This window comes from Corylus avellana, chromosome ca7, assembly GCF_901000735.1.
Source record: "Corylus avellana chromosome ca7, CavTom2PMs-1.0".
NCBI classification, from domain to species: Eukaryota; Viridiplantae; Streptophyta; class Magnoliopsida; order Fagales; family Betulaceae; genus Corylus; species Corylus avellana.
The window spans coordinates 3,988,882-4,000,260 of record NC_081547.1 but is presented as its reverse complement, the minus strand read 5'-3'; the positions used below and the strand labels follow the sequence as shown (position 1 = coordinate 4,000,260).

Here is an 11,379-nt window from a genome sequence, read left to right as displayed (position 1 = left end):
GGAGTTTGGGTGTGTGTAGAGAAAAATGAGACTCATAACTTGTATTCCTTTATTTTATTCAATAATACAAACCTATAGTGCTTTAATTTCTTGAAATCAATAACACCATTTTGATGCATATTTCTAGTTTACTATTTTGGAAAATAGTAATCAAGTATAACTAGCCAAATTATTACCCTTCTTCACAATATATACCATAATCCCCCTTCCTTCTCCTTGTATTGCATAAAAATAAATCATGTAATGAAACATAGAAATATTTGCTTTCATTCTGTTGCATATTAATAGATATGTAAATTGTGATTCAATAGGAAATTTGCAAAAAAAAAAAAAGTATATATTCAAATTATTAGGAGATTGGCAAACAATCTGAATAGGTTGTATTTGCATACAAAGTTTAATGAATACAATCATTCTATTCTTTCTTCCGTTATTTACATTTTCTTTTTCTTTTTTCATTTCCTTTTGAGCATCCTCCGCCAGGTACTGGTCCTTCCTAGGAGTTTTGGGCAGGAAAGGAAAGAATCAGAGACGTGCATTAGTTGTGGAAGAATGGTCGAGAAATAAGAGAGATGATGGGGGGGTTGAATTATTGACCGTATTTTAGTAGCCAAAAACGTACCCATCGCACTCCAAATTTTATTAAAAAAGAAAAAAAATAAAAAAGAGAAAGGTGAGGAGCCCTAGAAAAGCTGTATTGCCGCATAAGGGGAGACACCCAGCGGGGTCCATGTAGAATGTGGGATTCTATCACACATCCCATCTCATGCATTGTTGTCTATTCACTGCTCTCTAGGGTTCTATAGCCTTGTATTATTATGGGACTTTATATTATAGTTTCTTATCATTTTTTAAAGAAAGTCTAAGGTTTCTTTCGCTTGTTTAACAAACAAAAATTATAACAGGAAAAAAAAAAAAGAATGTACGACGTGAAACGGTTTGGTTTATTTTTTGTAGAGACTCGGCGGGAATCGAATCTTGCGTTGGAGGAGCCTATTAAAGAGAAAGCAGCTGACTGTGACTGAGCGAAGGGAGAGAAAGAGAGCCCGAGAATCGAGGAAACCACTGCTCCTGCAGACCTTTGACGGCGACTAGATTGTCTGACCGGGCTGCCCTCTCTGCCCGCCTTGTGTGTCTGAGATATCTTAAGCTCGCGTCGTTTTCTGCTGCCCGGCTAGATCAGATAAAGTCGGGCAGAGTCGTAGGCTTAAAGGTAGTTGTCGGTCTTCGCAGAGTCTCGCGCTCCGGACGGCACGCGCGGTCAGGTACCGTATGGCTGTACCATCGCCCCTACCCCAATAATTCCGAATAACAAAAATCAAGAAACACGTAAAAAGCAAACCCCCAATCAAAGTGTTGTCAAAATTAGTCCACTCCCCACATTTGCAAGCACTTCTGGCAAAACAAACACGGTACTTCTTTTTTCTCTGATGCTTTCGGCTTTTCCTTTTCCATTCATATTTCATTTTCTCATGCTACAATGGTCCTCATCAAGAAGCAAGCCACAGATCTTTTTCAGGAGGATTAATATATTCTAATAATACAATTCAACCTAGCTTGTTGATTTGATTACATCGTGATACATGTGTGTCTAAGCCACTTAATTTGAACTAAATCACCCTCAATGAGTCAATTATGCCCAGTCAATACGTCCATGCCCACTTGCTTCCTAAGAGTTCAAATTCAAATTCAAAACATTTGTTTTAATATCATGACATGTATATAATAGATTTATTCTCATGAATGATCGATCTTCAAAATAACCATCAAACATTTACTAACAAATTTTGATTAAATGATTAAACTCATTCATTTCTATTAACTTAATTAAACTGTTCAGACTATGGATTTGTTCAATCTATATAGGCCGACAACCAAGTTTATTAACCTATTCTTGTATGTAATCAACTGTGGAGTCATGAGATTTGGCAAGACTGTAGATATAGAGGCTTAAACCAAAATTCTAATTAAGGCGGTGATAAACGCCAAGATATCAATAATTATCCATTGGTGGCTATATTATCTTGTAACTTAAGTGATAAGATTTCACCCCCTTCATAATCAATAATCTAAGAATCAAGATATTGATTGACAAATGGTACCGCAAATCTGAGACATGTAGACCCCTCCTCTCACCATCCCCCGTCTCTCCATAGTCTTTTAAAAGTAATTCTTCTCAGTCGTCTATTATTTTATGCACAAATATAAATGGTTGAATTAAGATTCCATTCGAACACTAGAAATTCATGGGAAAAAGTCTTGTCCACACACACAATCATGTAAATTAAACGTGGTTGCTGCGGCATTAGCGTGCATAATTGGTCAGAATTATATATCAATGGTTCCATCAAGTAAATTGATTTACATTTTGTCTTATGTTTCTATTTTTTTTTAGGTAAAACAGTGTTTAATTATGCCAGACCAAGGCAAGCACACCACCTTTCAGTCTCAAGTCCATGACCAGGGTCTTCTTTCTACCTTTAAAGTCATTTCATTGAAATTTCCTCTTAACTATGCTCTATGCACCCGATCAACGACGTACCTAACCAATCAACCTATCAAATCTGTAATTATTCTCTCAAAATTCCTATCCATATAATAATTTGAGATTATACTGTGCACTTGTTACGATCATAAGTGTCATACATAACTCAAATGCAATCTTAATAATTAATGTGTATATAAGCTATTGAGCACCATTCCCTTGTAAACCGATTTTTAATGGTAATTAGTTATACTCAAAATTTGTATAATTTAGTATCATAAAAGGAACGATTTATAGGATAGAGTGGACTACCGTGGACGTTGGTACAATCCTATTATATATGTGTATATATAATCTCTTTGGTACTTTCTCATTGTAAATTGGTTTTTAATGATGAGTTCTATCTGAGACTTGTATATATCATCACCAAATTGCTAAAATATGTGATTTCATCATATTATTTATCCATTTAGATTGATATGCATGTTTTCAAATTAAACATCTTGACCAAAGCTCTCTTTTTTTTGTTACATATGATTAATAATGTCTCCTCTTTCTGTTGGTCACTATACACTTTGATGTTCCACGATTAATTGCATGTATTTTGAATTGCATCCCTTCATGTCCATCGTAGCATTTTCCTACATACCCTAGTAGTCGTAGTAGATTTCTTTACAAAACACTTCTCATAATTTTATTTAAAAACTTATTAAGGCCCATGCAATGGATTAAAGTACACCACACGTGTAACCTTGTTTGCAGTGGTACGTGTAATACAGTTTGTAATCAACTCCATGTGTGGCACATGAAGGCTATGTAGCCATCAAATATCATATTATGCATCTGGCTTCTCTGGTACTAGCCATATGTATGTGGGGAAGCCGGGAAAGCAAAATTCAAGCAATAACTTTCAGGCAGTGGCTTTAGTTGGGGTAGGGACCTTAGCTTTACACGTACTTCCACGTGATTAGTCCTCCTCTTGAACTTGTAATGATTGTTCTTAACAGCATCTTCAGGAAGGAAACACAAAGCTTCCCCACAACAAAGATTATTCTTTTAGAAAACTTGATTACTATTATCATTATATATTCCCCACTTTCAGCAATACAATATACATACATGATCGATGCAAAGCGAAACATTCATGAACAACTCTTGAGGAATAGTGAAATCGAATTGAAGATCTCATATATTGTAAAACAAAAATCTCTAATTCGAATCTTTCAATTCGTTCCATCCGTGCCACTTTAAGTCAAATTCCCTCATCCAAAAAGATTTGACATTACATCACACACTAGAATATAGAAGTAAATTATATCTATCATTAAGAAGTCTTTTTATTACAAGATTATAATTGGCAATATATATATGCTTTCCCTTAAAAAAAAGATAGAAATTTTTTTGAAGAATCGAGTTTTGGCATTGTTTAGTTCCTATATAATTAGTTGTATATATGTCAAGACAAAACCCATGTAAATATCATTTATTTCAAATGTTTAAGCTAATAGAATTAACACTTTCTTTCACGTGTGAACTTAAACTCTTTTTTAATAACGCTTAATACATAGAATATTTAGTTGAAAATAAGATGGTAAATTACAAAGACAATATTCTAATTCAGCATCTTAATTTGTTCTAATCATGACATATATTAAAGTCACCACTTATTTTATAAGAAATGAAGCTATATATTCTAACAACCCATACGAAGAATACAAAAGAAAACGTGCTTCTTACCCCAAATTCTATTATTATATATTATAAATGTAAAAAAAACATGAAGAATATGAAAGAAACCACTAATTCGTTCACATTTACTTGTGATTGTTATTGGAATCATTAGGGTAATTATGGGGTCTTGTCAAATTAGATTTTCATGGGAGAAAATGTATGTATGACTGCTACTGACTAATAGGGTGGATTAGGGAAATGGACAAAAGACCACTTCCTTCCAAGAACCACTGACATATACAACCAATTTCCAAAATCCAAAAAACCACTTGTTTATTAAAATAGTCTAAAGTAGTTTGCTTTTTTTCACATTGCATGTTTCTTCTATATATAATAAAGCTTTCCCACCTCCTATCCTCTATTCTTTTACACCGACAAAAAAAAGAAAAAGAAAAAAACCAGCCAAGTGAAGTTACAAAGGCGAAGTGATCATGTAATATTCCCACCCTCTCTACTACTCTCCCACACACACACATGCACACTGATCATATATACCCAACAAAAAACCTACTTTCTTTAATTAGCTTTTCCCACTTACTCAAAAGGACTAATCCTTGATCTCTGCTTTTCTTTTCTTGTTTTTGGATTGTTGTAGATCTACAAAGAAGAAAAAGATGATCCAAGAACTGTTGGGAGGTGCAGGCCTTATAGCAGGAGAGAGGAAAATCTCCACTAATGGGGGAGTTTTACAAGCCCCACCACCTCCTTCTTCTTCTTCTCAATCTCCTTCTTCTTCCTCAACAACTACTTCATCAAATTCAGACAACCAAAACTTGAGGTGTCCAAGGTGTGATTCTTCCAACACCAAGTTCTGTTACTACAACAACTACAACCTCACTCAGCCCCGCCACTTCTGCAAGACGTGTCGCCGGTATTGGACCAAAGGTGGTGCACTCCGAAATGTTCCGATCGGAGGCGGATGCCGAAAGAACAAGACCGCTCCGACTACCATGTCGGCGGCATCGGTTGGGAAATCAAGCTCGGGCAAGATGAAGACCATATCATCTGAGATTGGAAGGTCAGGTGGCCTTGGAAGTACTGGGTTTGATCCTGACCTTCCATCAAACCCAATTCTGTGGGGTTCGCCGCAGAATTCTCATCTCCTGGCCTTACTGAGAGCTACTCAAAACCCTAACCCTAACCCTAACCCTAGTCACTTGTCTAATTCTGTCAATGTGAAGGAGGAGGGGAGTATGCTTGGATCACACATGATGAGTACTGAGCCTGCAGCGGTTTCAACCATTGGATTAAATGCACGGTCGACGTCGACCCTGGGCTTCGATCCTCTAGGCCAGGTGCCTTCTCTGGGCTTGTGCAGCTCTTTCTGGAGAAACAATAGTCACCAGCAAGCCCAACAGCAAAACGGCTATGTAGTTGGCGAAGTTCAAAACAGTGGGATTCAAGAGCTTTATCAGCGGCTCAGATCATCATCAACTAATTTCTATGCTGATCACTCACCAATGGTTCTCGGCAACGTGGCATCTTCCTCTTCATCTTCATCGTCCATTTTGGAGTCAACTTCGGTTGCTGGGGTGGAATTGGGGTACTGGAATCCGGCATTTTCTTGGTCTGATCTTCCAACTACTAATGGTGCATATCCCTGAGAATTATTAAATCTTTTTCTTTATTTACTTTTTTTTTTCTTCTTCTTCTTCATATGCTAGGATTGTTGTCTCTGTGGTGCACTGGTGCTTGTTTGGGTTGTGGTATATGAAAGTGGCCGTAGCATCAGTCTTTTTTTCTTTTTTTGTTTTTAAAAGATCTTCCTGTTTGTGTGAGCTTTTAGGTGTGTTTAACTTATGAGGGTGTACCAACTACCAAGGACCAAAAAGTGGTATAAATGGAAAATGTTAGGTGTTTCTTAATGCTAGCTTCTTGATGTTGTTGTTGCAAATGGCATCCATTTTCATTTAGAATATATCATGGGTTTTTTTTTTTTTTTTCTTGAGAATAAACAAGAATCGGAGAAAAAGATTATCGTCTTGATTGGCTCAAAAACTTTAGGGTTTTCTTTTTATATAAAAAGAAGAGGTGGTGGCCGGTAGTAGAGTAGTGGGTGGCATATGAAGATATCTATGTTGATTGTTTTGTTACGAGAAAGCGATGAAGGAAGTGATAAAGCAGCCTTTGGGAAGAGTTTCCTTAAACAGTAATTTGCTTCTTACTGTTAGTAACAAGGATTCCATCTGCACCCTTATGGTAAAGATCTGCGCCTGCACTTGCCAACTTTTTTCATATTGCCCTTTACATTTTATTCACTTATTCTAGTACTCAAACCTCGAACCTTTTTCTCTCACGCGCACATACACACACGCGCTCTGGTAGCTTGATCGATCTTCTTAGTAGCTCGAGCACACAAGGTAGTAGCTAGGGCTGAGATTCTCATTATTTAATCCTTTCTTTCTTAGGATTAATTAGTACAACCTGCAGGAAATCAACAGGGCATCTACCTTGATTAGGGTTTTAGAATGTGTTTAATTAAAATTGTTGAACTTAATTGAAAAACACACATCTAGAGGGAGGTGGATAGGTGTTTGCAGATAATCATCACAATCAATTAAAATTTCACAACTACAATTACAATCTTTGTAGTAAAGAACTTGACATGTTTATCTTCTACCGCAATAGCTCCAGATTTCCGGCCTTTCTTTTAGAGAATTTCCTTTGGAGCCTAGAACTCTGGGCCTGAAGGTTGTTGTGTGGTTGTGGTTGGTTCAATGAAAATAAGAAGAGGTTTGTGTTTAGATATAGGTTTAGGAAGGAATTTGGTATTTCTCCATGAGTAAGTCAATTAAGAAATTAAATGAGGTACGACCGTCTTTATTGAACTAGAATTAATCCAGTTCGAACGCAAACTAGCTAGGGTTTCACAAAGATTACATATATGGCAGCGATTGAATGAGGTTATATCACAAGTTGAGATCGAAGATCTTGGCTTTGACTTCATGATTATTTCAATCGAATGCGGTTCAATCAAAACTACAATCAAGGCATTCTGTGAAACACCATGGTCAATCGAACATGCTTCGTTATTGATTGCGATCGAGGCTTTATGTGGAACTTGAACTTAAAATATTGTTTTTCATAACCTCGTTTGATCCTCCATTGATTGAGCTTGTAGTTGAGACATTTTGGTTTTCTCATTGAAACTTGCAGAAACATCATTTCGATTGAACAAGCTTTGATCAAGGTTGCAATCAACAACTTCTATTCAATTTTCAATCAAGTATCCTGAACTGCATTTTTAAGATCAACTTCAACTCTAAACTTACACTTACAACTCAACAAGTTTTGACACTAAATTTGCCATCACTAAGACTTAACATAATTTAAAATTTGTTATGTAATACTTAAGGATTCATCAACGTGCATGGTTGATCTGCCAGAAACGTCAACAATAAACAATTATTAGGATTATGTGGGAGAATTTTGTTATGGGGGCCATCACAATGGTATAGCTCCTCTCTGTTACTAAGAAAGTAATGGAGCTTCCATTAATCATCATTTCGAGAACTTTGAATTTGGGGGTCGCCAGTAAATGAACGCTTGAAGTAGATTTTTGCAAGTAATTAAAAATAAAATTCGTAGTAACCCATGAAGGTTTCCAAATGTCTTGTGTTCGTGAGTTTCATGGAGAAAATAACTGCTTTTTATTGTATTTGTTTTTTGTGTGCAATATTGTGTTTGCCAAACGATGATGGTTATAATTAAACAATATAAAATAAAAATAATATAGAGTTAAAGATGTGAAAATATTTAGGATTAAGTGGGAAAATTAAGAATAATTAACCACGACAGTTTATATAAGAAAATAATAATATTAATTTTCACACTTTCTGTGCATCTCTCTAATTCATATCATTCATCATGACTTTGGCTTAGAGATTTAACGATCGATGTGCATAACATAACGAAAAGTTTTTCAAAGGAAGCCAAGGTTATATATCAACATAACGAAAGCCATGGGATCGACATGATAAGAAGGTGATCATAAGGTGGCATACGTTAAAACTAAGTGGATCCATGCATAATATTATATACATGTACGTATATTCATCCTCATATATATATACACGCATATATCCTTGAACTGTGAAACAATATTATCACAAATAGAATAGATAATTGATAAGAAAAATAGCTATTCACTTCAGTTTTCTCTCGAGCAGTAGGAGTGAGAATGATCAAGTACTGAGGGGGACCAGTATCTGGAAAACACGTGGCTGCATGTCAACTTTGATCCTCATTCATATAAATGGAGAGAGAAAGAGAGATATTCATTGAAAATTCAATCGAATAATGGAAACATGGTGGGGAAATGTTTATTATAATTATGAATAGGAAGTGCTCTTATACAATGACACTTGAACATTTCCACTTGCCATCACTCTTGTTTTTGTTTTTGTTTTTATTTTTTTTGTTTTTTTTTTACTTGACAGTCACACCCTCGTAACTGAAATTTTAAACTAAAAAATAAGATAGAAAAAATGTTACACACAAACAAAAGAAAATTCCTTTTACGAGTGGCTCCTGGCATTGCCACAAAGTAATGCATTGGGAGGGATATCATTCTCAGTGAAGAGGCTGTGTTCATTGTTCCAAACTCTCACATATAATTCCTGTCCTAAATATCTCCTTGACCAAATTGTAGACCTCAAGTTCCACATGCCCTTGTTGTCTAAAGACACCAATATTGCGGTCCACGACTTCGGATATACCTGTCAGATGTCAGATGCATATGAGTGTGCATGAGTCAATATAGAATCGAGATTAACATGACATGTTTTAATAGCCATAAAGAGTTGCTTTCACTTACCTGAACGGTAGATCTAGTAATGGCATCAACCAAATTGTAGCGTCTTCTCATGTCAAGCGTCCACGGACCGGAACCATATCTGAAAGTTTTGAGAACCAACAGAGGATAAATGATATATCGTTGAATCAAAATAGTATAAAAATTTCACACAAAAGCAAAGGCCTACCCAACAACATAGAAAACGGTTCCATCAAAATGCCAACATTGGGTAGAGGTTTCATTGTTTTGGAAGACGATTTCAACAAAGTCATGAAGGGTAGTTCCAATGACAGAGGTGCCGAGGATTGCAGGGCCAGGAGTTGAAGTGTTCTTGATTGTGTTCAAGCTAAAGACACCAGGGATGTTAAACCAGTCTGCGAGCTTCAATGGGGTGTCTGGATTGACGTATGAGATCCTGTTAACAGCATACCGTAGCTTGCCACCTATTTTGGCTTCAGAATTGGCTAAAACAATTGTCCTCGTGACGCGTATTGTCCCATAATGGTATGATCCTTGAGGGTTTGGCCTGGCTGCATTGGCTGTCAAATTCAACCTTTGCACACGAAAATGAATAACATGAGCTCAATGAATAGCGCCAAAAATTCATATATATATATACTCTCAAACTACCAAGGGTTTTTGCAATTATAATTTCGAATTATCAAAATTTGCATTGATGGTATCCCAAGTTTTAGCCCCTTTTCATTTATAAAAGAAATACAAAATTTCCCTTAAAACAATTAAAAAAAAAAAAAAAAAAAACTAAACAGTATAATGCTGAGTCAACAATTGTTTATTTTTTTGTTAAAAAAATAAATAAAAAAATAGGAGCATTTTGGTCATTTTGGCGTCCTCTATTAGGATTTAACCAAAAGTCCTAACAGATGGGTTAAATTAAAAAAAGGTTGACATTACAAATTTTAATAATTCAAAGTTATTATTGCAAAATTAATTAGAGGGTAAGTTAAGTTTCCTAAAAGGCATATGTATGAATACCTGATGGTTCTGGCTTGCTTCATAGACCAGTGAATGTGATAAGTTGGACCAATAGGCAGCGGCCCAGAGGCCCGGGCGTTGGAACCAGCGTAGCGAAGAATTGCGGTGGTAGTGAGAATCTGAATGGGCCTTGTGAAACGGGTCGAAGCAACGATGAAATAGTCCTTGACCGACCCATGTAAGGTAACCAAAACAGCTACCGATTGACCCACATGAACATCCAGCGACTCGTAGGTGTCTTGTAGAGTATGAGATCCCTCTACCTCAATCAGCTTCAGCACGTGGCCCTGAATCCTGAAGTTAATTGAAGTTGCTATGCCTACGTTTGACACCCTGAACTTGTAGGTTTTCCCTGCATAAACAATCTAACCAATTAAACCTCGTTACGGGTCTTTTTATTGTATTATAGCATTTTTCTTACATATATTTATCTTAGATATACTACACATCATTCTTTCAACTATATTTTTTTGCAAATTTAATAGGAAAAATTACACTTTATCCCTCAAAGTTTAGGCCATTTTCTAATTCAACCTCCAATGTTTCAATTTTAGCAATGCACCCCCCCCCCAAAACTTACAAATTTTTGCAATTCGACCAATGTTATTCCAAAATTTCCATATTGCTCATAATTTTTATTTTTTATAAAAAAATAAAAAATAAAAAAATTTGGGGGTGCAAAAATAGCTAGATGGCCAAAGGGGTGGGGCTACGGCCACCCTGATTTTTTTAAAATTCTTTTATATATATATAAAAAAAAAATTATGGACAATATGAGAAGTTTGTGATACAATTGGCCAAATTGCAAAAAATTGGAAGTTTAGGAGATGCATTGCCAAAATTGAAATATTATAGGTTGAATTGAAAATCGCTCCAAACTTTGAGAGAGCAAAGGGTACTTTTTCCAATCTAATAAATTCATCATTAATTTATAAACTCATGTGGGTCCTACAAAAATTTAATGGTAGATTTACTCATTTACTCTAGAAAAACTTATAACATTACTCGTTGAAAGATGGCTGAAAGAATAATTTTTATCATTTTTCATATTTGTCCAATACTTTACTTCAAAAGTATAAAATGTAATTCACACCATTCGTTTGAATTTGCGATTTTAAAACCTTTAATTTAATCTTTAAAATAAGGAGACAATAAAAAAGAAATAGAGTTGGTGGTGATAACAACCTGCTTCTCCTGAGAAGACAAAATGATTAGAAACCCCATTTATGAGAAGAGCATCAGGTAGAGGAAGAGGAATGCCTGAGTCCAATTTTTGCCGCAATGCCTACAATTATATGTGAGTTGTATTAGAGAGTTTATTTTTTCACCGGAGGCAAGCCAAACTCGAGTGCCGCCCTAAGCAGGCGGCTAT

At 35.7% G+C, this 11,379-nt stretch overlaps 2 protein-coding genes across 2 annotated transcripts in view; one reads left to right on the top strand and one right to left on the bottom strand.

Annotated features, from left to right (window-relative positions):
• Window positions 1-4,585: 4,585 nt before the first annotated feature.
• LOC132187159 (dof zinc finger protein DOF1.1-like) lies at window positions 4,586-6,081 on the top strand. Its single transcript, XM_059601361.1, has 2 exons — window positions 4,586-4,649; window positions 4,812-6,081. The coding sequence occupies exon 2, from the start codon at window positions 4,831-4,833 to the stop codon at window positions 5,818-5,820; it is 990 nt and encodes a 329-aa protein (XP_059457344.1). The 5' UTR covers window positions 4,586-4,649; window positions 4,812-4,830; the 3' UTR covers window positions 5,821-6,081.
• Window positions 6,082-8,733: 2,652 nt separating this feature from the next.
• Window positions 8,734-11,379, bottom strand: part of LOC132186560 (L-ascorbate oxidase homolog) — a 3,673-nt gene continuing 1,027 nt past the window's right edge. The window contains exons 4-8 of the mRNA XM_059600537.1: window positions 11,193-11,294; window positions 10,008-10,359; window positions 9,199-9,564; window positions 9,033-9,111; window positions 8,734-8,934 (exon numbers count right to left, since the gene is read on the bottom strand). Of these exons, the coding sequence (XP_059456520.1) occupies window positions 8,734-8,934; window positions 9,033-9,111; window positions 9,199-9,564; window positions 10,008-10,359; window positions 11,193-11,294 (1,100 nt within the window). The remainder of the gene's footprint in view (window positions 8,935-9,032; window positions 9,112-9,198; window positions 9,565-10,007; window positions 10,360-11,192; window positions 11,295-11,379) is intronic.